The sequence below is a fragment of the Littorina saxatilis genome, linkage group LG9 (assembly GCF_037325665.1).
Source record: "Littorina saxatilis isolate snail1 linkage group LG9, US_GU_Lsax_2.0, whole genome shotgun sequence".
Classification (NCBI taxonomy): Eukaryota; Metazoa; Mollusca; class Gastropoda; order Littorinimorpha; family Littorinidae; genus Littorina; species Littorina saxatilis.
The window spans coordinates 31,095,121-31,121,478 of record NC_090253.1 but is presented as its reverse complement, the minus strand read 5'-3'; the positions used below and the strand labels follow the sequence as shown (position 1 = coordinate 31,121,478).

General features: G+C 43.4%; 2 protein-coding genes across 2 annotated transcripts in view; one reads left to right on the top strand and one right to left on the bottom strand.

Moving 5' to 3' along the window:
* The window catches only part of LOC138977184 (hillarin-like), a 93,614-nt gene extending 89,320 nt beyond the window's left edge, over positions 1-4,294 (top strand). The window contains exon 11 of the mRNA XM_070350091.1: positions 561-4,294. Coding sequence (XP_070206192.1) covers positions 561-894 — 334 coding nt within the window. The 3' untranslated portion in view covers positions 895-4,294. The remainder of the gene's footprint in view (positions 1-560) is intronic.
* A 17,453-nt stretch (positions 4,295-21,747) lies between these two features.
* Positions 21,748-25,146, bottom strand: LOC138975844 (zinc finger protein 25-like). The gene is made up of 2 exons (XM_070348605.1): positions 24,963-25,146; positions 21,748-23,631 (listed from the first exon to the last, which is right to left on the bottom strand). Exons 1-2 carry the CDS (start codon positions 25,082-25,084, stop codon positions 21,951-21,953), a joined length of 1,803 nt encoding a protein of 600 aa, XP_070204706.1. The 5' UTR covers positions 25,085-25,146; the 3' UTR covers positions 21,748-21,950.
* Positions 25,147-26,358: the final 1,212 nt, after the last annotated feature.

Below are 26,358 nucleotides of genomic sequence, written 5' to 3'. Positions count from 1 at the left end.
TGAGTGTGTGTGTGTGTGTGTTTGTATGTGTATGTATGTATGTGTGTGTGTGTGTGTGTGTTCTCTCTCTCTCTCTCTCCCTCTCTCTCTCTCTCTCTCTCTCTCTCTCTCTCTCTCTCTCTCTCTCTCTCTCTCTCTCTCGCTCTCTCTGGCGTGCGCATACGTTTATGCGTGGTTGTTTGTTTCCTTTCGTCTTGCGGAGTAGTATGTTAACGATGCACATCTTCATATCTTGTGCTCTCTTTCAAGTGTACAAACATTTATTGTTATCTTAAAGCGCCATCAACAAGTTTGTTACACTCTGTATAATCCATGGTCATTCATTGAAACCTTCATTGTTCCAGGTACCAGATAGAGTGCTAGCAGAGCGCCGACAACAAGTCGCCCTCATATGCTTACACTCTTTACTCATTATATACGATATTTGTCATCGTCATTGTTCCAGGTGTAGTGATTAGTGCAAGCGCTAGCAGAGCGCCACCAGGGCGCCATTCCCCAAATACTTACACTCTCTACTCCTCATAATCTATGATCAATCATTGTAATCATCATTGTTCCAGGTACCTGATAGAGTGCAAGCAGAGCGCCACCAACAAGTCGCCTTTCCCCAGGGCGTGTCACCGCTGGTACCAGAGTCACCTCCTGGAGCCCATGATGGGCGACCTCGACTCCTGCACGCGGGTCACCTTCAGGGTTCGAACCCCGCTCGCCTCAGACGTGTCGCTGCTGATGGGCGACTCGTGGTACCACTTCCGCCAGCTGCAGGACCACATCTGGGAGGCCGCCATCATCACCAGCAAGACTCCCTGCCCGGCCAAGCTGTACGCCAGGCTCAACAGGGACACCAGTCGCTTCTCTCCGCTTCTGGAGTTCCAGGTTGTGTCAAGCACGTGATGACCATAATGTCGGACAACCTTTGCCCTGGAATAGCAAACATTGACGTATCTCATGCGGGTTTGGGTCAGTTTTTGTTTATGAGAAATCCTTGGAACTGTGTTTTAGTGAGCATGAGCTGAGATCCTGATGTTCAGGTTCTATATGCGACACGTGGTCACAGTCCTGCAACGACCAAACTGTGTCCGACGCAAAAAAATTAAATATCAAGTATCCTGAGTTTTCCTTACTCGGCTGGGCTCTGGAACGTGCAGATTCATGCTGCTCTTGGAGATCCAGTGATTAAAACTGATAACCGCTGACTCGATACACTATAGTGCGCGACTCGTGGTACCACTTCCGCCATCTGCAGGACCACATCTGGGAGGCCGCCATCATCACCAGCAAGACTCCCTGCCCGGCCAGGCTGTACACCAGTCGCTTCTCTCCGCTACTAGAGTTCCAGGTCGTTTCAAGCACGTGATGGGTGCGCGAGGAAGTGCTTCTTCCCGGTCGTTTATTGCACGTGATTATCCTTGAGGGGTTTGTTGACAGGGGTGTTTAATCACACGTGTAGGTTATTTGTCCAGCACGTGCTGGCTGTGGGATGAAGAGCAGATTTCGGTCGCTTATTGCACGTCAATCCTTTTGAAATGTTTGCTTCAAGGAGTGGTGAAAGTTCACAGCTAGGTCATTTTCTGGCTTATGACTGTGATGACTGTGTGGTTTCACAAGGTATTTATTCGGCTTTGGGCCCATTAGACTTGGAGCCAACAAACAGACTTACTGACACATCAACACATGAGAATCATTCACACAAACGGAATAAACAAACATCCCGAAGCTGAGCAAAAACAACGAGAATGGACGTTAACACGATTATTTTATAGAACTGATATAGCGGGAAGTGCAGATTCCGGTCCATTCTAGCACGTGATGTCTGTGTTGGACAAAGGACGACGAAAGTACAGATTCCAGTCGTTTATTGCACGCGAGGACTTCTTTTAAAGCCTTGGACAGGACTGGTGATTAAGGCTCACATCCAGATCATTTGTTGATAATCATTTATGACTGTGTCGGTCAAAAAAACAGAAAGTTTGGTTGCTGCCAGAGCATCCCCCGAAACTCTATCGAGTATAAGTTTCTAAATGGTGGGGTGAAAAAACGGCCAAACATAAGATCTCACTCTTACAAAACAACGACAATAACAACAACAACAACAACAACAACAACAACAACAACAACAACAACTAAAAACAAACAGATGGTGTCGGGCTTGAGTGAGCTAACGAACTTTATTTAGCTCCTGGAGTTTCTTGACATTTACGCAATTTGACATGTGACACGCAAAAACACCAACAGAAAACCATTTTATCTGACTGATCTCAGAGTGAGCAAATCTTTTTTCCCTTTCACATGCTCCTTGGATCAGATGTGTGACTCTCTTCGTCGTGAAACCAACAGACGGAACAGATGGAGGGGTGATGTCAAGATTCGTGATTATGTGGTTTATTCAGCGTCTGCGAATGTATTTGTGTTTGGTATTTATTAAGAACAATATCTTACGCGTATTGTTACAGTACCGTAAAATCCCTAGCATAAGCCCACCATTTAGCAAACGCCCACCCCCCACTTTGGGCCAAAAGTTGTGCACAGGGGTAACTACCTAGCAAACGCCCACCCTGGTTTTTTCAAAGAGAATATAGGCTCACTTTCACTAGGATTTGTGCAGACTGTTCTAAAAGTCATCTTTTCCCCCTTCTTTACCTTTTCGTGTTTCTTTCCTTTTTTCTTATTCTTTGTCCCCTCTCCTCACTCCCAGTCCCACCCATCCCCGACAAAGTGAATTAAAATTACGTCATGCTTTTCCACTGACGTCTTTTGTCTGTCAGTTACGTACCGGTACTTTGACGAGCTTCCTGGTGGCCTGAAGTTTGTTCTTGAATCTCTCTGTGCCATTTTTGCAAAATGCCGAAGCGACAGTCTTACACTGTGTCTTTCTCTGTCTGTCTGTCTGTCTGTCTGTCGGTCTCTCTCTCCTCTATCTCCCCTCTCACTCTCTGTCTGTCTGTCTGTCTGTCTGTCTCTCTCTCTCTCTCTCTCTCTCTCTCTCTCTCTCTCTCTCTCTCTCTCTCTCTCTCATGATTGTCCTCGTTGGCCTTCTTTGCCTCAAAGTCCCTTTTTTTTCTCCTTTTTCCTCCACTTCTACTCACACGACCTAACTTACATGCTTTCGGGGTTTGTATTCACTCAATTACACGGTTGAGCACAAAACTTACTTTGTGCAAAGGGGTCTATCCCTAGCAAACGCCCACCCCCCAATTTTGCCCTAAATCTGTGCACAGGGGGGGTGGGCTTATGCTAGGGATTTTACAGTAATTATGTGTAGAAAACTCAAAGAGTTTGTCGGTCCTAAATAGATTGTATACATGACTTCGTTTGCAACAGAAATGTATCTTGCGTGAATGTTTACATTGTGTAAGTATATGACTCTAAAGGCTCCTGCAATTTGTAGCAATGCACTCTGGACCATCTGTGGAGTACGAAAATGAATATTCACATGGCAGAGCCTGTATTGCGTATTCCGGAAACTTAACTATGTTTTGGAACTGGAATGGAAGATCTAGCCTGGCTCACTTTAAGATTCTGTAACATTTTCAAATTATACCTCAGTTTAATGTGAACAACACGCCTTTTGGTGCTAACTGTCCAACTGCACAGAAATATAGCAACTCTACTTCTGCGGAGTAGGTATTTATACGTGAATATTTACGTGAATGTTTACATTGTGTAAGTATATGACTCAAAAGGCTCCTGCAATTGGCAGCAATGCACTCCACATCATCTTTGCAGTAAAACAATGCACAGCAAAGCCGGCATGGCGTATTCCAGAAACTTGACTATATCTTTTGGAGGCTGTAATGCCAAGATCTAGCGTGGTTACTAAAAAGATGTTCAAGTAATATACCTCCGATAGTGATGCGAACAACACACATTTTGGTGCTAACTGTCCAACTGCACAGAAATATAACACTTCTACTTCAGCGGAGTCGGTAGTTATACGTAAATATTACGTAATTACTTCTCCATCTCAGGTAGTTGACGATTGCAACCTTGGTTTCCTATAAAAGTGACATAAATTTATATATATATGTCAAACTCATGTTTCCGTCATACCGAATGTGAGAAAATCTTGACTGATTAAATGAATCCTCGTATCCAAGTAGACCTATAAAGGCACACTCCTTCTCATGAAAACAGTTCGGTTCACTAGTGACTTCTGCTAAATTAATTCATAAAAACAATCCTGCTGTGGTATTCGATTTTGGTATGTGACCAAGTGAAGGGATGGTCTTATACCCCCCGCGGGTTAGGGGGAAGAATTTACCCGATGCTCCCCAGCATGTCGTAAGAGGCGACTAACGGACTGGGTGGCCGAGTGGTAACGCACTTGCGCTCGGAATCGAGAGGTTGCGTGTTCGACCCTGGGTCGGGCCGCTATTTTCTCCCCCCCTTTCCTAACCTAGATGGTGGGTTCAAGTGCTAGTCTTTCGGATGAGACGAAAAACCGAGGTCCCTTCGTGTACACTATATTGGGGTGTGCACGTTAAAGATCCCACGATTGACAAAAGGGTCTTTCCTGGCAAAATTGTATAGGCATAGATAAAAATGTCCATCAAATACCCGTGTGACTTGGAATAAAGGCCGCGAAAGGTGAACATTCGCCTAACAGGCTTGAGGTTTGCTGGTCGATGTGAATGCGTGATATATTGTGTAAAAAATTCCATCTCACACAGCATAAAGCGCTTTGAACTTCGGATAAGGCGCTATATAAATAAAGAGAATAATAAAAAAAAAATAACGGATTCTGTTTCTCTTTTTACCCTTGTTAAATGTTTCTTGTATAGAATATAGTCAATTTTTGTAAAGATTTTAGTCAAGCAGTATGTAAGAAATGTTAAGTCCTTTGTACTGGAAACTTGCATTCTCCCAGTAAGGTAATACATTGTACTACGTTGCAAGCCCCTGGAGCAAATTTTTGATTAGTGCTTTTGTGAACAAGAAACAATTGACAAGTGGCTCTATCCCATCTCCCCCCCTTTCCCCGTCGCGATATAACCTTCGTGGTTGAAAACGACGTTAAACACCAAATAAAGAAAGAAAGAAAGGATGGTCTTATCTCATGCAAAGAGCCTGGCCAGATCCGAGACGGTGATCCGTACAGTCTTTACGAGAAGGAGCGTGCCGCGTTTAACAAGTGTATACTGTGAATACGGATTGACTTGCAATTATTTCTCAGCAGCAGTGTGGTAGGAGTACATCATGAGTGGTCTGTAATCATTGTTAACAGTTTTTAGCTGTAGTGTATATATTGTGGCGTTACCTATCTGAATATAATTTATATATATTGAAAGCTGAAAGTACTTAAAGTAAAAGATGTTGTAAAACGTTGTTGCGGGTTGCTTGCTGCCAAAGGGTTTGATGCGCGTATTGCAACACAATGAAGTCAAGTTATTACATGTAACATGTTCATTGTTAGGCCAAACAAAAATATATGTTGGTTTAGGGTAACGTGAAAAAAATAATAGGGTCGGTAGGTCGGCTTTTTTTTGTAATTTTAATTATTTTTTTTAGGCTCGGCATGGTTCGCAAAATGTGCCAAAGGTTGTTTTGGGGGGATTTGTTTTGAAAAAAGAATTTTTTTTTTAAGGGTCGGCGGGTAAAAATAGGGTCGGTCGGGTTACCTTAAACCAACAGATATTCTTATTTGGCCTTAAAACTGAGCTAGATTCTGACGATATGCTTGAAATGGCGACTGTAAAAAGATCGCTTGTTTTCGGCACAGCTTTGAGTAGGATGCGACAGCTGAAACGAACTATTGAAAATCTAAATAATGTACCAACCCGTGTCACCATAACTGACACACTCCTTCCCGCTTAAAGGCACACTCCTTCCCATTAATTAGTTCGGCTCACCGTCTCAGATCTTTCCAGGCACCCCCCGCGGGTTAGGGGGAAGAATTTACCCGATGCTCCCCAGCATGTCGTAAGAGGCTACCAACGGATTCTGTTTCTCTGTTTACCCTTGTTAAGTGTTTCTTGTATAGAATATAGTCAATTTTTGTACAGATTTTAGTCAAGCAATGTTAAGTCCTTTGTCCTGGAAACTTGCATTCTCCCAGTAAGGTAATACATTGTACTACGTTGCAAGCCCCTGGAGCAAATTTTTGATTAGTGCTTTTGTGAACAAGAAACAATTGACAAGTGGCTCTATCCCATCTCCCCCCTTTCCCCGTCGCGATATAACCTTCGTGGTTGAAAACGACGTTAAACACCAAATAAGGAAAGAAAGAAAGGATCTTTCCAGGCGGTTGATGCCTTTGTGTCGCGGGCCTCCGCAAACTAAGTCACAGTTCTCTCAACAAAAACTAGGCTTACAGGAGTTGCGCAAACCCTCCCCCCCCCTGGCTTAAGCATGTACCTCCCAAACGCATTTTTTTTTTAATCCGAGGAGAAATAGCACCTCTCACCCCCTCAAGACATTTTTCTTCAACGATTTTTGTGATGAAAAGTATGAGTCCTTACAATCTGATTTCCTCTTTGCCTATACAGATTACTGTCGAATTTACCTTTTTCGTTCAAGGAGAGGCTTCCTTTCCCTCCAGAAACATCAAAAAACGTTCAGCTTCAAGGGGGCGAACCCCCACAAAGGGGGCTTCGCCCCCTGGACCCCCACCAAGGGGCTTTGCCCCCTGGACCCCCATCTCTAACACCCCCCCTAGTACTTACCTAGTCCTATATATCTCTTCTCCGCCCTGCCCGCAAAACCCATTTTTCTTCTCCCCAAAAGGAATATAGACTGCAAAAGGGACACGGAAAAAACAGAATAAAATATTGTACAATACCACTGAGAGAGGACAAAGCAATAGATTAAATCCAGACAAAAACTGCCTTTGTGACCCCTAAAGAGCAAGGCTTCAAAGGCGTCGATTTGGTGTGTGTGTATGGATAATTCAGCGAAACCTTGGATATTATTGTCTGTCTTTGTTGTGTTATTGTTACAGTATTTATTATCATCATCACACATATTTTCAATATCATCACACACACGAAAAACAAATTGAAAAAGGCAGCTTTGATTCCCTGGCAGCAAATTCTGCCAGCATTATCCGTGCATTTAAACTTAAAACGTTTGTGTGAAGTTTGAGTTTTGTCGGCTATTTTTGTTCGAGGTGGTTTGCTTGTTTTGTGACTGAGTGTTACTCTGATGGACAGATAAACACACTGACGGACATAGATTGCATTTCACACACGTACATACCGGCGCACGCGCACTCACACACATACACACACACACACACACACACACACACACACACACACACACACACACGCAGTGATGAAATCTTTTTACAAACCTGTTTAAAGAACCATGCATGTTTGCTTGGTACCCCAACTGTTTACAATTCACATGAAAACTGAATAATGGACATACATTCTGTTTGTTAAAAAAGTGAACGAATAATATATAAATTAGAAACAATTGTACGATCTAATAAACCGATGTGTATCGTTAGTGGCGCATGCCTAAGTATGAATCTGTATATATATATGTATATAATTTTGTATTCATGTATTTATTTACCAATATTTGTTAATTCTTTAAAGCTGTGATTTGGTGCTTTTTTTCGTGCAATACGCTTTCAAAAGTGAATCTTAGTTTGTCTTTATTCCGAGTATACACCCACCACACCATGTATAAAAACCTGTTTGAGATTTGTGATCGTAGTGAATAATGACAAGGATCTTAGTTTTGTGTGTTTGTGTGACGATAGGCAAATGCCTTATGTGTGCGTTTGTGTGATAATTTACATCGAAAGTAATGTGCGTTCTGAGTAAAAACAAAAGAACATCTAAGATCGTTTAAGGTGTAAGTTTGTGTGTGTGTGTGTGTGTGTGTGTGTGTGTGTGTGTGTGTGTGTGTGTGTGTGTGTGTGTGTGTGTATGTGTGTGTGTGTGTGTGTGTGTGTGTGTGTGTGTGTGTGCATGCTTGTGACTTAAGGCATGACTCGAAACCAAGTTTTGTTTGTATACTTGTTAAAAACTCCTCTGACATGAGTTGCAAGCTTCCTAATTACACAGTGGCTCTGAAACCTTGCCAAGTATTTCGGCGCATCCGATGCGATTAGTGAGATTTAACCCGCCTAAGATTAGAATATTGGCCTCTCGCATTGAAACTTTGCCAGAGAGACTTTCAAGGTTTGCATTCAACTTGGCTGTAAAGATTTCCTGTCGACTATGAAACAGACATCGAGCTGTGAACGTGTGATTGTACATGTGTGTGTGTGTGTGTGTGTTTGTGTGTGTATGTGTGGGTTTGTGATTGTGTGTGTGTGTGTGTGTGAGTGTGTGTGTGTGTGTGTGTGTGTGATTGTGTGTGTGTGAGTGTGTGATTGTGTGTGTGTGTGATTGTGTGTGTGATTGTGTGTGTGTGTGTGAGTGTGTGTGTGTGTGTGTATGTGTGTGTGTGTGTGTGTGTGTGTGTGTGTGTGTGTGAGTGGGTATGTGTCTGTCTGTGTGTACAGTGGATGGGTGGTATGAGGGATGGAGAGGGTTGAGGGGGTTTTCACGGCCTCTTAGGCCAAAAAAAATAATAGGTGTGGTTACGGTAACATATCCAAAAAAAATAGGGTATGAAGGTAGGCAATGACTTTTTTTTTTTTTAACTTTTTTTTCTAATGTGTACAAATTAAACCTACTTGACAGGGAAATAAGTGTGCGACTCGGGCGCTTTCGCTTTCATTGCGTTTTCTGCACTCGTTTACTTGGGGTTTTTGGGTATTTTTTTGACAAATGTAATAAAAAGTTATAGGGTCGGCCCCAAAAAATAGGGTAGGTCGGGTTACCGTAACCACACCTATTTTTTTTTTTAGGCCTTATCAGATTTACCACGAACTTCTAAGAGTACAATCGTGTTGACACACTGTATTCTGATTACACGCAAACGCATGTCTATGCATGAATATGCAAATGTTTTCGCGCATTCCCGAGAAAGAGAGAGAGAGAGAGACTGAGAGAGAGAGAGAGAGAGAGAGAGAGAGAGAGAGAGAGAGAGGGGGCGTGTGCACACACGCAAATTTATGCACACGTGCGCGCACACACACATACATACAAACAGACATATAGCATGTCGCGCACACACACACACACACACACATCGTCGTCACGTTAAATTCAGATGGAGCGGACAAAAAGTAGACCACAAACCCGAAGAAGGTTGCAGCTGCGCGTCTGTTCACACTTACTTGAAAAATATCCGTATGTAAATGAGGTTTCCTGTGTCTAAAAAGAAATCACACAGACGTAATCGAATAAATAAGATATCAAATAACCAAAGGGAAGTAATCGCTCTTAATGCATAACTGCTGACAATTCTTTTGATAATACGAACTTAAAGAAGATACACAATTGCTTTTCAGAATATTCAAAAGCCATGTTGTAATCATATTTTCATCCTAACCCATTTTCATCGTGTTTGTTGGCAAGGAATCATAAGAAGAGAGAAAGAAGGATAGAAAGAAAGAAATAGAGGCAGAAAGAAGGATAGATAGCTCCTTTAAACGTCAGTGCTTTCGAGAGCAAAAATACTATAAAAAGCATTTTCGTTCATTTTGAGCTCGGAATAAATGCACTCCACAGTCGCGACCGTGTAACGAAGATTATCAGAAACAGACGTCGACGATGCTTGTCAAATCTGCGTTCTTTGTGGCCTTCCTACTCTTCACATTTTCAGGTATATGCTAATATATAGAAATAACTTTGTAAAGTTGTTATGTGTTGTCGAACAGTCGCTCATTTGGTGAAAATATACACTGAGGCCAAAAAAACAAAAACGCGTGGCATTTTATATTGAGTAGGACATGTAATCATTAGCGATCGGCGTATTTCCATATGTAAACTTCGCCAACAAATTATTGCAACAAGTTTCGCACTCAAATTAAAGTTATATTACCCGTGTCATTTAATTCAAACTTTCTATGTCAGTTGAGGCCGTTCACTTGACTGTGTGGATCTCCTTTTGGGTTAAAAATGTATTTTACAAGGATCACGTGACGGTCGCTTAAATAAGGGTACACCTTAAATCGACCGGACACAAACGGAAGGGACGAATTAAAAAACGACGAAAAATCACAAGTAGGCGAAACTTTGCAACGTGTACATACGAAAAGAAAGTCAAGTAAGTCAATCATCTACCCAGAACATATTGTTTTATTTAGCTTAGCGGCCTTAAATGACATAGAAAGTTTGAATGAAATGATACGGGGATGAATGCTTTAATTGGAGTGCGACATTTGTCGCAATAATGTTTTGGCGAAGTTTAGTTGGCGACCTGTGCCAGTGAAGTTACACGAAACGACTGACATCCTTGTGTCCATTAGCTGTCATTTGTGTTTTCAGTACTGTCAGTGTCACGAACTGAAACCTCTGCTGAACAATCCTTCTCAATGCGCATGCGCCACTGAATCTTGGACTTAAAAAATGCGACCCTTTGACCGAACGAACCATGGGTTAGAGTTAGGGTTAGGATTAGGGTTAGGGTTAGGGTAAGGGTTAGGGTAAGGGTTAGGCCGGTTAGGGTTTGCCTCACGACCTGATTAATCTCCCCATGTTAGCGCATGCGCATTGACCGCAATGAAAAGGATTGTTCAGGCAGAGTTAGTTTTCAGTTCGTGACACCGGATCAATATAACACTCTTCTCGTTCGAGAGTACGCATATCGGACCTGACTATTCAATTTCATTGACGATTTGATCGCGCCTCCCCCCCCCCCCCCACCTCCCCTTTCTGCACAGATCGTCGAGCACGTGTGGAGACACGCCGCTCGCTAGTGATCATGGTTTACAATGTCATGGGTTTGTTTGCCTCGGTCTTTCCAAGGAAAAGCTACTGTTCAACAACTCATAACAGGTAGACGGAGTTACGTTATTTTCTGAAATAAGTACAATTTGTTTTTAATTGGAAGCCTTGCGAAAATCATGTTCACTACGTGTGATGGAACAAAGACATATTTTTTTTTCCAATACCTAATTAAGTTACACGAACACTGAGACTGACGCAGAGGCAGAATCAGATGAGATGGTATGAGGTAAGGCAAGGTAAGGTTAGGTAAGGCTAGGTACGGTCAGCTCAGGTCAGGTCAGGTCAGGTCAGATAAGGTATGATAAGGTAAGGTAAACATTTTATAACAGAGAATGTGTTTCTTTCATCCTCTGCTTGCCCCGACCTACTCTATAAAATAACATGAATACTCACATCGACAGACAAATTCTGTCGGGTTTGTATGGAATGTGAACAAATGAATACCCTTGTTTTGACTCTGACAAACATTGGAGGGGCTAATCACAAGGGAGGGGTGTGTCGGAAACACGTGTGAATTAATTTGTCCGAGGAAAAGCTAGGGTATTCATGTTCACTCTCTCACAACCCATACAAACTCGACGGAGTTATTTTCGAAAATCGTCCATTGAAAGACTCGTAGGAATGTTCACAAAGTAACGACTAGAACAGAAAAAGGGAAAACAAAAACACTGTCAGACACACAGATCTCAAGACAAGACAGCATAATTATGACAATTTTAAGACAAGGCGAGAAAAAAAAAAACAAGACAAGATAGGACAGGACCGGTCAGTCAACGCTGGGTGAGACAAAACAAGCCAAGACAAGACAAGACAAGACAAGACAAAGTCTCAGTCAAACGCGGGTAGCCCTGCTCTCGATTTCTTTTATTGACTTAAACGGCGATTTGAGAAAAGTCAGCTCTCTGGCTACAGTGATTGTAAGAGTTGTTATAGTTTCATTTAAAGAATGCGGGCAGGACAACATTTTCATGTTTTTGATTGCGGCTGATACTATATGGCGTCTTGATGATGATACATTTCCCAACTAAAGTGATATTGGTCGTTCACAAACAGTGTTCAAGTCGAGGATCTCATAGTCTAAGAGTCTCACAGTGTACCTTTTATCTCTGACCTCTTTTGTGGCCAGCTAGCAGATTTTATTTTTAATTATTGAGGTTTAACCGTGCATTTTCGGAGTTTGATAAGATACCTGTTCTTTTAACTCTGACCTGTTGTGGTTTTTTTCGCAGTGCACTGCACTTCGGATGTTTTCCTTTTTTTGCAAATACACGTAGCACAATGTATGCCTTCTTTCCTCCCCACTCTCAAATTCAAAGTCTTAGCATATTTTACATGACACACACACACACGCACACACACACGCGCGCGCGCGCGCGCGCACTCACGCGCACACACACACACGCACACACACACAAACACACACCCGGTACCCTCTCTCTCCCTCGGTGTCTCTTCTCTGTCTATCCTCTCTCTCTCTCTCTCTCTCTTGTTTAAAACAATACTATTGGTAAGACAGTCAGTGTGCGACTTACCTTGTAATGAGTGAGAGTTGTCAACAGTGAAATGTAATGGATCCGCTACTACAGCATGCTCGGGAACGGATCCACATACCACATTAATTTGTATTTATGTTTGGATATTGAAATAGACGACGAAATAGAGAAGGTTTGTGCGGGTTGTGAAAGAGTGAAATTTGATACTCTTGAGTCTGAGTCAAACTTTCCCACGTGACGAGTATTGGCCAGTCACCAGCGAGGGGTGTCACTGTCTGAAACACGTGGACAAGGAGCATGTGTAGAATAAAGCTTGTCTCACTTAATGCAAGACAGTATACTCCCCGGTGTAACACGAAATTTTTACTCCACGAAAAATTCACTCCGGAGTAAATATTTCGTACAAAATTCTTACTCCGAGTAAATTTTTCGTACGAGAAAAGAACTCCCCAAGGCACGAAAAAATTACTCCCTTCACGAAATTTTCAAGTTACTCCCCATTTTTTTTTTACTTCCAGTAAAAATCTCGTACGCTAAAATGGGATGCGGGCGAAGGGATAATGCCAATCAGTAATGTGATCTCGCGCAAACGAATGTCGCGCTACCCTCCCTCCACCCCGTCCACCACCAAGACTAACAGGGGACAAGGGAGTATAAATTTCGTACACCTGGCATGGGAAGTTAAATTGCTCGTGTTAGGGTGAAGTAATTTATTCGTTTATTCGTCAGGGGAGTAACATTTGTGTACGAAATGTTTACTCGGAATGCAACTTGATTTGAATTTACAACGCTAAAATTAAAGATTACTGAAGACTATCTGCCACCGTCGGAGGTTATGTTTTAAGGTCCAGCAGACTTTATTTATTTAGGTAACTTTATTTATGCATTAGTGAAATAAAACAGCGGTGTGTATTCTTGTGGCTTTTCTTGCAATGCTGATTATTTGTTGTTGCAACAAAATGCATGCTAAGGCCAAACAAAAATTTATGTTGGTTTAGGGTAACCCGACCAACCCTATTATTTCCCGCCGACCCTAAAACTTTTTTTTCATTTCTCAAGAAACAAACAAACATTTGGCACATTTTGCGAACCATACCGAGACTAAGGGAAGTAACCTCCTTTAAACTCGACTAAATCTTTAACAATTTAAAAAAAAAAAAGCCGACCTACCGACCCTATCTTTTTGGGTCACGTTACCCTAAACCAACCTACATTTTTGTTTGGCCTAAAGTATCATATCAATGCTATAAAATCCCAAACTGGGGCATACTGAACTGAACTTAGTTGTTGTTGGTTATTGCTGTGTTTGTTATGTGTGAATGGTATGTTTATGTGTGTACACTGATGTATCTATCGGGCTGACTGTCCGTCAACATGCCTTATAGCTGCATACCTACCTATGTACTTGTGTGTCTCGGCGAATGTCACACTCATACAAACAATCAAACACACTCACACAGAGTATTTCTGCAACTGTAAAGCGCTTAATTGGGGCTTTTTTTTTTATGGAACTAGTTGTATAGAAGAGCTGTTTATCACTACTGTCATACTTTTTGTCATTCTTCTTTTTCCATTCAAGTAGACATTTTAACCTTTGCCGTGCTTCCTGGGTTCACGCAAACCCATACTTGTTAAAGAGTAGTGATTGTAACTATCCCTCTGCCGACGGCGCGAGTTCTGCTACACCCATAATTACCAAAGCGGCGGAACAGTGTTTATTCGCAGTCTGTCACGTTTGTTGTTTCTGCGTCTCCCTCTTTTGGAGGGGGCTTTGGTGTTCTCTCTCTTGAAATCTTTAGTTCCAGAGTTTCGGAATTTGAGGTGAGAGAAGAGGCAGCGCTCCACGGCGTTCTGCAGCGTCATGCTTCCGGCCGTGGGGGATGTTCGTTTCCTGACTTCCTTGTTGGTGCCTTCCGGTTCCGAGGAGCAGGTTCCTGTCTTGTCGGTTGCCGCTTCCGCTGGTGGCTTTACCGGTAAGTCGAACTGGTCCTATAGCCCACGTAAGGCGTCTGGACACTCCCTTCTGGGAGACAGTTCTATGGGGCAGGGTCACTCCCTGCATTCTCCTGTTCTGACAATACCGACTTTCCCCATGAGGGCGCGGACTTTGCAGAACAGTAGCGGTAGCCGTTTTTTCGGCCGCCGCGTTTCCAGTTTTCACCGGAAGCTTAGGTCCTCCTACACGTGTACGCTGCGGCGGCGTGACTGGATGGACCACAGACTGGCCTTCGGGCTTTATGGCTTCCGGCCTCAGTCTATGCAGTTGTCGTTTCCGCATTCCGCGGTTTCGGCGGCTGCGTTTCCGGTTTTCACTGGAAACATAGGTCCACCTACACACGTACGCTACGGCGGCGGTGACTGGATGGACCCCAGACTGGCCTCCGGGCTTTATGGCTTCTGGCCTCAGTCTATGCAGTCTTCTTTTCCGCTTTCCGCGGTTTCGGCGGCTGCGTCTTCCGACTTCGCCAGAAGATTAGGTCCTCCTACACCAGTACGCTATGGCGGCGGCGACTGGACGGACCGCAGACTGGCCTCTGTGCTTTATGGCTTTCGGCCTCAGTCTATGCAGTCTTCGTTTCCGCATTTTGCGGTTTCGGCGGCTGCGTTTTCCGGCTTCGGTTGGATACGCTGTCCCTTTTTCTGGCGCTTTATTTTGGAGGCCAGAGAGGGAGCAACAGCGGTCGGCTTTCGTGCACTCTGTGCTGCAGCCGGGACTTCCGCTCATCCATGTCCGGCGGTTCGGATGATCGCTCTACTTACCCTTTTCCTCTTAGTCAAGGGACGAGTCAGGTTGATTTCCGGAGGCACGGGTTTCCGGTTTCCGGTTATTCCGTGTATTTTTCAGACTGGCCTCTGGGCTTTATCGCTTCCGGCCTCAGTCTATGCAGCCTTCGTTTCCGCATTTCGCGGGTTTAGCGGCTGCGTTTCTGGTTCTCACCGGAAACATAGGTCCTCCTACACGCGTACTCTACGGTGGCGGTGACGGGACGGACCGCAGACTGGCCTCTGTGCTTTATGGCTTTCGGCCTCAGTCTATGCAGTCTTCGTTTCCGCATTTTGCGGTTTCGGCGGCTGCGTTTTCCGGCTTCGGCTGGATACGCTGTCCCTTTTTCTGGCGCTTTATTTTGGAGGCCAGAGAGGGAGCAACAGCGGTCGGCTTTCGTGCACTCTGTGCTGCAGCCGGGACTTCCGCTCATCCATGTCCGGCGGTTCGGATGATCGCTCTACTTACCCTTTTCCTCTTAGTCAAGGGACGAGTCAGGTCGATTTCTGGAGGCACGGGTTTCCGGTTTCCGGTTATTCCGTGTATTTTTCAGACTGGCCTCTGGGCTTTATCGCTTCCGGCCTCAGTCTATGCAGCCTTCGTTTCCGCATTTCGCGGGTTTAGCGGCTGCGTTTCTGGTTCTCACCGGAAACATAGGTCCTCCTACACGCGTACTCTACGGTGGCGGTGACGGGACGGACCGCAGACTGGCCTCCGGGATTTATGGCTTTCGGCCTCAGTCTATGCAGTCTTCGTTTCCGCATTCTGTGGTTTCGGTGGCTGCATTTCCGGCTTCGGCTGGATACGCTGTCCCTTTTCCTGGCGCTTCACTTTGGAGGCCAGAGAGGGAGCAACAGTGGTCGGCTTTCATGCACTCTGTGCTTCAGCCGGGGCAGTCTTTACTTCACCTGGAGGGTGTTGTGACTTCCGCTCATCCAGGTATGGTGGCGGATGATCGCTCTACTTGCCCTTTTCCTCTTAGTCAAGGGACGAGTCAGGTCGATTTCCGGAGACACGGGTTTCCGGTTTTCCGGTTATTCCGTGTATCCTTCCGCCTCTGGGTTGTTGACTTCGGTCATTGTCCTCCACTAGCCCATTCTGAAGTTCAGTCTGTGGTCAGTGAAGAGACACAGTCGGGATTTCCGTTCATGCTAAAGTTTTTTACTTGAAGCTAAGGCGGAGGTTTCATCCCGTTATTTTCCTGAGGGTGCATCGGTTTCGGCGGCTTCCGTTTTTGGTTGCCCCGTCGGCGATGGCTTATTTCCGTTCCGCGAAGGAGGATGACTTCTCCTTCCGGTTCGCACATTCTCCCCCAGTGGTTTTCCACCTCTCATAGGTGCGGGCTAAGCTAGCACATCCTGGGAGTGGCATTCCTTCTGTTCCTGTTCCACTTCTGGCTCCGTTTGGGCCATTTTCGGGGCAGGCACAACATTGGGGCGGATGGTCGCTTGACTTACCCTTTTCCTCATAAGTCAAGGGAGGAGTCAGGACGATTTCCGGGTACACGGATTTCCGGTTTCCGGTTATTTCGTGCATCTTTTCGCCTCTACTTTTGATGACTTCGGTCAGTGTCCTTTGCTAGACCAGTCTGAAGTTCAGCTGTGGTCAGTGAGGAGACACGGTCGGGACTTCTGTCAACGCTCAAGTTATGCTTGAAGCTGTGGTGGAGATGACATCCCGTTACCTTCCCGAGGGAGCATCGGCTTCCGGTTTGAAGATTCTTCTTCTGTGGCATACCACCTTTAGCAGGTTTTGGCGAATTCTTCCCATGCCTGAAGTGGTATTCCTTCTGTTCCTGTTCTTTTCTTGTTTCTCAAGGCAAGTTACGGAACAGTCTCAGCCTTAGCTAGCTTTTGGCTACACAGTAATGACTTACTTCATGTCTTGGAGTGCCAGCTCCAACTCGCGCTCACACCCGGATTCTGCCATCGCTGCAAGAAGTCGGTGAAGGGAGAAACTCGATGCACCCACTGAAGTAGCGCTGTGGGTTTCCCTGAACCCACCCCGTCGTTAGAGAAATAAACGGTAAAAACCCTCTTTCAAATGTATGGGTTCAGACAAACCCGCATCGTTGGGCGTGTGTAGTCAAAAGCGGCATCCGGCAAAGGTTAAAGGGAACTTCCTTCCGCATAAAATCAAACATTTGACCATGCAGGTTGTGTCCGTGATAGATGATCATACATGTTCGGTTGCTGTGAGAGCCAGGATGAATCATTAATACATACATGTAGGTGTACATGTACTTATGCATGCAAACACACACACACACACACACTCACACACACACAGAGCACCAACATTCAGCTGTAAGAATCCAACCGTAAGTCTTGTTAGAGTACTTGCTTTTACATCAAAAGCTAATTGTTAACTCATTTCTTGGCAAAACCAGTGACACTTAAAAATGATTTCAAATAAAGAGAAATGTGGAACCCAAAACACAAAAACAACAACACCTAAGGCATCCAAAGGTAAAACTTGACATCAGCAAGCACTGAAATAATTTCTTCAAAACAGTTAAAGGCACAGTAAGCCTCCCGTAAACCATCACTGAGCTCCCCGAGCCTCAACACACAGTGCAAGCATACTTCCATTGGAACGCTCACCGAACGGGAACATCCTGGCTGCTTTCTGTCGAGAGTGAGACATTTTCAAAGAATTTATTTTCGTTTAATATGCGAACGGACATCGACAATCTAACTTTTAAAATGTAAATAATATATTGACAGCTTGTCACACAAACATTCTTAAATCACAAAAGAATTCTTTTTTTTATCAAGACAAGATCAGTACAATTCGAAATGTTGAAAGTTTGAAAAAAGAAAAGCCCGGAAACGTGTCACGCAGATCGTCTTTCTCGTAGCAGACGACGGTTGTGCCTAGCGCCAGTTCCTCTGAACTTCAACCGCCACCGCTCTAGTTCGCAGCCGTTTTTGGCGTTTTAGATTCAGAGGTACACAATAACGTGCTATTGCAGATAAGCTTACAGCGAGTCGCATTGAAATCACAAACTGACAACTAAATTGAAATTGTGAAAAAAAGGAAACTGGATCACACGGGTTCACGATGGCTTAGGGGTAAGACAAACCACGCAAAAATAAATTCTTTGAAAGTTGCCCGCTCTTTACGGAGGGCACCTATGATGTTCTCAAGCGGTGAGTGTTTAAATGAAAGGGTGTTTGTACTGTGTGTAAAAGCCTGACAGTATCTGTGATGGTTTACAGGAGGCTTACTGTGCCTTTAACAAATAAACAAAAAGGAACACAGCTCAAGGTTTTACAAAAACTGGCCTGCAACAGAACATGTCAACCTATACACAGCCTAAACAATGAAATCTGAATAAAAATTGGTGGTTTTTTTTGAAAAACACAACAATAAACACAAAAAACATTTTTTTCTCCAGATAACATGTAAACTATGAGCCGTTCAGTGGAGGCGCTGATTGTGATCTACAGAAACACCTCTGCCTCAATTCCTAAAATGTTCACCCAATTATGTGTATCAATAACAAATCAAAGCCGCTCCTGACATCACTTTGCTCAAGTGTAAGCCTTAAGGGCAAAAACACTAAAAGTGGTGGAGACCTAACAGTTTTGATCTGGATTTTATTTTGTCACATACTTTTATTGTTGTTACTTCATTATATGTGCCTTTCATTTGCCTTGAACATTTTGAGAAGTGCCTTTGAAAATATTATGCAACAGGCACTATTTGCTCCAGATCAATTTTCATCGTGAGTTTGCACTCTAAATACAGAAGGATAAAATTCATGTATACTACATCATGAAAGATACCACCCATGACATAACAATATTGTTCACTTCACTAGTGGGTATATCATGTAAATAAGATCGTGTCAAACTAGTCATGCAGGGACCTAATTTTCCACTGCTCATGATGACAAAGTCACGGAGACAAACGTCATTCTGGAAACACTTTTGCTCTTGCTGTTTCCCCCAGAAGAATTATGAGAACGTACACGCCAGTACGCTTTACGCCAGTGCCGAATCGACGTCATTTTGCTTTGACGCTAAAGATTGTACGAGGCTTTGGAAGAGATCGATGTTCCATTAGATGGGTCTTCAATTTTGGCGCTCTGACTGAGGGACATTTGGAGCAAAAGACATACAAGTACAGTACGTGGGATAAACCGAATTAGAATATTAAAAAAAAACATTTTTGTAAATCTGATAAGACACAGCAAGCCATGCAGTACAATGTATTCTCTTTGTGTATATATCCGATAAAAAAACAACCCAGTTCACTGTCAGCTATGAATATTTGTCAGGAAATCAAAGAAAGAATGAACACATCAATTAAGTGCTTTCTAAATACTGTAGAACTCCCTTTCTTAAAGGTGGTCGTCTACATTTTTGCTTTTTTTTCAATAATCTTATGGTTAGATTTCGCTAAAAATGTATGTCAGATGATGAATGAACCATGGGGAAAAAAGTTATAGAAAAAAAAAATATGTAAAAAAAGATTATATTTTTGAGTAGCGTGACTCACGCTTCCAATATTTTGTTTTCTGTTTGCTGAGAACATGTGCTTTGCCTAAAAATACTGACCAATCAAATTCATGTCACTATGCTTATAGCCACGCCCAAACAAGGGCAGCAACAGTTTGACACTGGGGCGCTGTCCACGCTTTTTTTAAACGCATGAAATGCACGGGATTTGAGAGGAGTTTTGCGCTTGGCATTTTCCAAATAAGGATATCCTACTATGAGTACTACGCTGGAATACTACAATGAATTTTCAAACGGCTACACTGGCTTCGTCTTTCCTGATCGAAAGGGGGTGTATTGTTGATAATTGTAGATAATAGACTCTGCATTTTAATGGTCAAATGGCGATTTCGGTATAAAAATGTAGACAAGGACCTTTAAGCAGTCTGCTTTTTCAGAGTACCTTTTCACTACGTCAGGAATATACTCCCTATAAGAGCACGGTTTTCTCAGTGTATTCTAACAGTTTTAAAATGTGGTACAACAGTATGAATATTAAGCGCCAGGACCACCCCCTCCCCCCAGAAAAAAATGTTCGTGTCCAATGACAAGGGCAAAATCAAATTAAGGTCGGTAGTTGGGTTATTTTTATTTCTTTTAAAGTTTGTTTTTATCTATCCTGACTAAGTCTTACCTTTGTAAGCCTTATCAAGATCTCCGGGCGAGAAAACCAGGATGATGGAAGGGAGCTAACTGTATCAGTGCCATGTAGGATGTCAAAGCAGAGTTACGTATCTTTGCTATGCTGACTGAATATCAGAGAAGCACCTGCCTGCAGTACAAGTAAGTTTTGAAAGCAACACAACAAATAAGAATACAAAACTTACTGCGTAAATGCAAGCACAGAATATCAAGAAAGAGACAAATATGTTAACATATGTTAATCTTTTAGAATTTAAGATAGACCATCAATTCAGAATGAAAAGAAACCCTGTGAATCACATGAACAATCATATTGCAAACAGTGTACACAATCATCCGTTTACCCCTTGACTCATCAATAAACAAAACAGTCTGGCAAGGCAATAACAGTCTTAAATAGCTTTAAGTTTAAGGCAACATCCATAAATTTGATAATAATTCATCACATTATTGGCACTTTCTTTCTTTCTTTCTTTATTTGGTGTTTAACGTCGTTTTCAACCACGAAGGTTATATCGCGACGGGGAAAGGGGAGGGGGGAGGGGGGAGGGGGGAGGGGGGTGAGATGGGATAGAGCCACTTGTTAATTGTTTCTTGTTCACAAAAGCACTAATACAAAAATTGCTCCAGGGGCTTGCAACGTAGTACAATATATATATTACCTTACTGGGAGAATGCAAGTTTCCAGTACAAAGGTCTTACATACTGCTTGACTAAAATCTTTTCAAACATTGACTATATTCTATACAAGAAACACTTAACAAGGGTAAAAGGAGAAACAGAATCCGTTAGTCGCCTCTTACGACATGCTGGGGAGCATCGGGTAAATTCTTCCCCCTAACCCGCGGGGGTATTATTGGCACTAGAACACACACAGGTATATATTGTTAATATGAATTCACACACACACACACACACATGCATATATATATATATATGCATGCATTCTCAACCCCCCCCCCCCCCCCCAACACACATGCATTGCAGGTCTATACAGTAATTATATAGTTATATAAGTACATAAACAGCACTGCTGGTAATCTTTTGCTCTGATTTTGTTTCAGTGGAACCCTCCCTTTAAGACCCGATGATTTAAGACTCTTTTGTACCAGATTTTCTGTTCATAACATCTGAAAATGTACCCCCATTTTGAGACTCCCTCCTGTGTAAGCCTGATTTTCTGTTCATAGCCTCTGAAAATGTACCCCCATTTTGAGACTCCCTCCTGTGTAAGCCTGATTTTTGCAGATATAATTATGGAGGTCTTACAAGATGGGATCCACTGTACAAACCTAATTTTGTTTGTTTGTTTGTTTGTTTGCTTAACGCCCAGCCGGCCACGAAGGGCCATATCAGGGTGGTGCTGCTTTGACATTTAACGTGCGCCACACACAAGACAGAAGTCGCAGCACAGGCTTCATGTCTCACCCAGTCTTTGTTTGTTTGTTTGTTTATTTGTTGCTTAACGTCCAGCCGACTACGCAGAGCCATATCAGGACGAGGAAGGGGGGGATGAAGGGGGCCACTTGTCAAGCGATTCCTGTTTACAAATCTCACCCAGTCATGAAGCTGACACCGGACCAACCAGTCCTAGCACTAACCCCATAATGCCAGACGCCAGGCGGAGCAGCCACTAGATTGCCAATTTTAAAGTCTTAGGTATGACCCGGCCGGGGTTCGAACCCACGACCTCCCGATCACGGGGCAGACGCCTTACCACTAGGCCAACCGTGCCGGTTACAAACCTAATGACTCAAGGTGAATCAGGTACAGATGGCACAGTAGGAAGCAACATCCCTGGCTGGAGAAACACAAATCTTTGACTCTGAGTCTGAGGCTGTTCCATCTTCGCTGGTTCCGGCTCCGACAGAACAATCGGAACGTTCTCTTGCTTTGGATATTTGTTCACTCCCCCGTGGTATTTCAACAAGTGAGCTTTCAGGGTGTTGGGGTATGCAAACTTGGCATCACAGCTACGGCACTTGTACGGCCTCTCGCCTGTATGTGTCCTCATATGCTTGTTGAGATAATCCTTCCGTGCGAAAACCGAAGGACAGATTGTGCACTTGTAGGGTTTTTCCCCAGTGTGACTGTACATGTGAAACTTGAGGGTTTCTGCTTTGATGAATCCTCTGTCGCACTGGTCGCAGCGGAAAGGCTTTTCGATGGCCGCATGATGACCGGTCATGTGCTGAGACCTCAGCGAGGTGCTGCGGAAACTCTTGTCACACTTGGAGCAAGGATACGGCTTCTCTCCTCTGTGCATGTTGATGTGGCTTTTCATACTCTCTTTGCTTTTTATGGTCACCCCACAGTACTCGCACTGGTTCCCGCTGACATCCCTAGCGTGCTTCTTGATGTGATTGCGGAGGTTATTCATGGTGGGGCAAAGCTTACCACATTTCTTACACTGGAGGGATGTGTTATCAGAGTGCATTTTCCTCTTGTGACGAAGGAGGTTTCGCTCCAATCTGTAGACGAAACCGCAGAGATCACACTCAAAACTGTTGTCTGGCCTGCAGCTGGTTGTTCGGATGTGCCAGTCGTAGGATATGTAAACCTCGTAGCTTTTACCGCACTTGGCGCACACAAAAGGTCCGTGATTGCACCTCAAGTGAGCCTGAAGCAACTCTTGTGTATCATAGCTCCTGTGACAGTGAGTACAGACGTGAGCTTTGGTTTCTTTCATGTGTTTTACCTGTTTGCCTCGTTTAGCAGTGTCGCATCTGGTCAAACTGATTTTGAGGCTCTTGTGGTTTTCAAGTCCCTCGCCTCCTTGTTCGGATGATGTTTTCCTCGGCCTCCCTCTTTTTCTCTTTTTCTTTTCCACACGAGAACTACAGACAACTGGTTTTGCTGCAAACTTCTTTTTCTGTCCTGAACCAGCTTTGTTAAAAGTTCTGCTTTCTTGCGGTTTTCCTGCTCTTGAAGGCTCACTCTGGCTGTTCTGACTCTGCGATGAGGCATCATGAATGGACGTCGTCTCTGAGCTGGCAGGTTCAACCTTCTCCACGTCAAAGTGAACCAATGTGACATCCTCTGCTTCAGATGAACAGTCACCTCCAACCCCTCCTTGGCTTTCCTGCAAAGCTGTGCCATTGCGGACTGCCTGAGCTGACTTTTCATGAGCCTGAATCAGCGACACCAGAGACAGCTTTGAATCAACGTCTTTGTCGATATTATTGAACTCACTCAGAGCATTGTGCGATGGTAGAGACTGCAAGTACACCAATGAGGAAGAAGCACGTTCAAGAGTGGGGGGCAGGGAAGCGGGGGGTAAAGCTTGAAGCGGGGGTAGAGTCTGCAGAGAATGCGGAGCGTCAGGGAAGAGAAGATGGCAGGTGGTGCAGTAGAGAGTGAGAGGAGTATGGCATTGATGGCAGCGACATTTGGACGGCTGTGTGTCGTCTTTTCTTGAAGAATTACTGGAATACCTGAAAGAGGACTTTAGAATTAATTAACCAGAGGAGCTGAATTCATCTCCAATACCTGAAAAAGGATCTAGAATTTATCACAAAATCTTAATCTAGGAAAACCATGAGCAACAAAACATTTGAGTAAGGGAAAATAAAAAGCAAAATGTAGTAAATGTGTTTGAAAGGAGGTGGAGCGTGAAGAGAGAGAGAGAGAGAGAGAGAGAGAGAGAGAGAGAGAGAGAGAGAGAGAGAGAGAGAGAGATGATGATGATGATGATGGAACTTTATTTTTCAAGGATAGAGGTTTAAGGCGACGCCTTTTCTTACAACCGGTCCTTACTTCTAATACAAATATCTAATAAATGATAAACAAGTAAAGCAACATGACAAATAAACAAAGTAAACGAACGAACCAGCAAACAATCGACAAGTAAGCAAACAAGCAAATAAACATAAACAATAAAATGGCAAAGTAAGCAACATACAAATCGAAAGCGAAACATGCAACATGTTAACACATGGAAAGTGATCGACGGTAAAATTCACACGATACCAACGTTTACACTAATGCTAATAATGATTATATGGTGCAAATGATAATTATGATGATGATGATGATGATGATGATGATGATGAAGTGATGATGGAAAATCGCAACATAAATTCCACATAATACATATAATAAAGAACATATTTGTGTAATTCATAAAGCTTTGCCAATTGTTGACAGCTACTTGCACGTGTTAAGACTAGTATAGCCATCTAGGTAGACATAAAATGATTATGCAGAGCTTGTTTAAAACTCTTTAGTGAGGTTAATGATCTTATTACAGACGGAATGGAGTTCCACACCATAGTGCCAGAGAAGGCTTGACTAGTTTTGAACAGATCAATCCTGGGTATTGGTGGTAGAAAATTGATAGACCCGTACCTTTCGGTGACTCTGTGAAATAGGTCCTGAATATAGTTGGGCACTTCGCCATGATATACTTTATAGATAAAGTGAGAGAGAGAGAGAGAGAGAGAGAGAGAGAGAGAGAGAGAGAGAGAGAGAGAGAGAGAGAGAGAGAAACAAAATAATAACAAGAGATACGAATACATAATGAGTGCACATATAAATGCATAATGAGAGAGAGAGAGAGAGAGAGAGAGAGAGAGAGAGAGAGAGAGAGAGAGAGAGAGAGAGAGCAGTGCGGGTGTGTTTGTCTTTGTGGATCAATTGTGTGTGCATGCATGTACATCGCAGGTACCACTGTACATGTACTTTTGCGTTTTACCAAAGGCGTCATAATGTATCCTTAAAAGAGGGGGGTCCACTGTACTTTTAAACAGGTGAATACTATACTCACAAAGAAATAAGAAATTGTGCAATGTCATGATCAGCTGTCAGGCCTTCTTCAGAACCAATTCCAAGCCATTTGTCCAGAATATGGCGATCTTCCAGAACTATGTGTTGCTTGACTGGCTCCATGATGATTGTCTTCTTTCAGTCCATCAGAAATGTGATCACCACAGCACAGGCGATATAACCATCTGCACAATATAAATAATCCCAGAAATTTATGAATTAAAAAAGGAAAGGTTACATTTATTGGAAGTTTTGGTACGGAGAAAACAACTCATTCACAACGTTGACCCATTGGTCCTTCAACTTAAAGAGGATCGACAAACAATTAAGATACACAACAGAAAAATGTGGATAGTAACTGATTGGCTTGTCTAAATTGTTGTCACTTCCATTTCCAAAATGAACAAAGCAAAGTTTTACATTTTTTTTTCACAAGGTTTTCTCAAGATTTATAGTCAAATCACTGGCAGAATTAACGCATGTGAGATGAATATATATATATACTAGATGTATACCCGCTTCGCCGGGTACCCGGCTTTGCAGGGAATAAGTAGAGCCGAATACTCGGCTTTGATGGCGCACCGTACGAAGGAAGGGAGATAAACGCGCAAAACACTGGAGAAGATAAGGAAGAGTTACTGGGAATGGATGTACAGAAAAACCAAAATCGGTTCAGCGCTGTGCGCTGAGAGCACGTGTTGATAATTTTCATCGAGCAGATTGTGTTTTGGGTCTACCTGAATATGCCCACCAAATTTGAAGCAGATCCATCGAGAACTTTGGCCGTGCATCGCGAAGTGACCGACAGACAGACAGACAGACACAGACAAGCCGTATATATATGTACTAGAGGAATACCCGGCTTCGCCGGGGTGAATCGCGAGACAGAGACAGACAGCGTGGCGGTTCATCACAATCACCTCTGCAGGCGAAGTCCTGTCAAACGGGATTGAGAATTTTAGAGCTTATTTCTTAGCCCTATATTATCTGTTGTGGCTTCTCAAATGCCAGAACATACAGACAGACAATATATATATATATGTATATCTATATCTATAAATATATAGAGATAGGTGAGAGTGTATTTTTCGCGTGGCTATAAATTGATTCGACCTTTTCACTTTGACAGTAAGAACAACTTACGGGTGCAAGGGAAGCGTTCTGGACAGCGCAGTGACATTCTAAAAATAGTTACTCAGAAACGGGAATTTGGGGTGAACGGCGCGAGACAGAGAGCGTGGCGGTTCACCACAATCACCTTTGAAGGCGAAGTCCTGTCACACGGGATTGAGAATTTTAGAGCTTATTTCTTGGCCCTATATTATCTGCTGTGGCTTCTCACATGCCAGAACATACACAGACAGACAAAAGCCGCTAGACCACATCACAAACAGAAC

Coding starts and splice junctions, on each gene's coding strand:
- LOC138975844 (XM_070348605.1), bottom strand. CDS start 25,084: ATGGAGCCAGTCAAGCAACACATAGTTCTGGAAGATCGCCATATTCTG. Junction 23,632..24,962: donor GCACAATTTCTTATTTCTTT/GTGAGTATAGTA, acceptor GTCCTCTTTCAG/GTATTCCAGTAATTCTTCAA.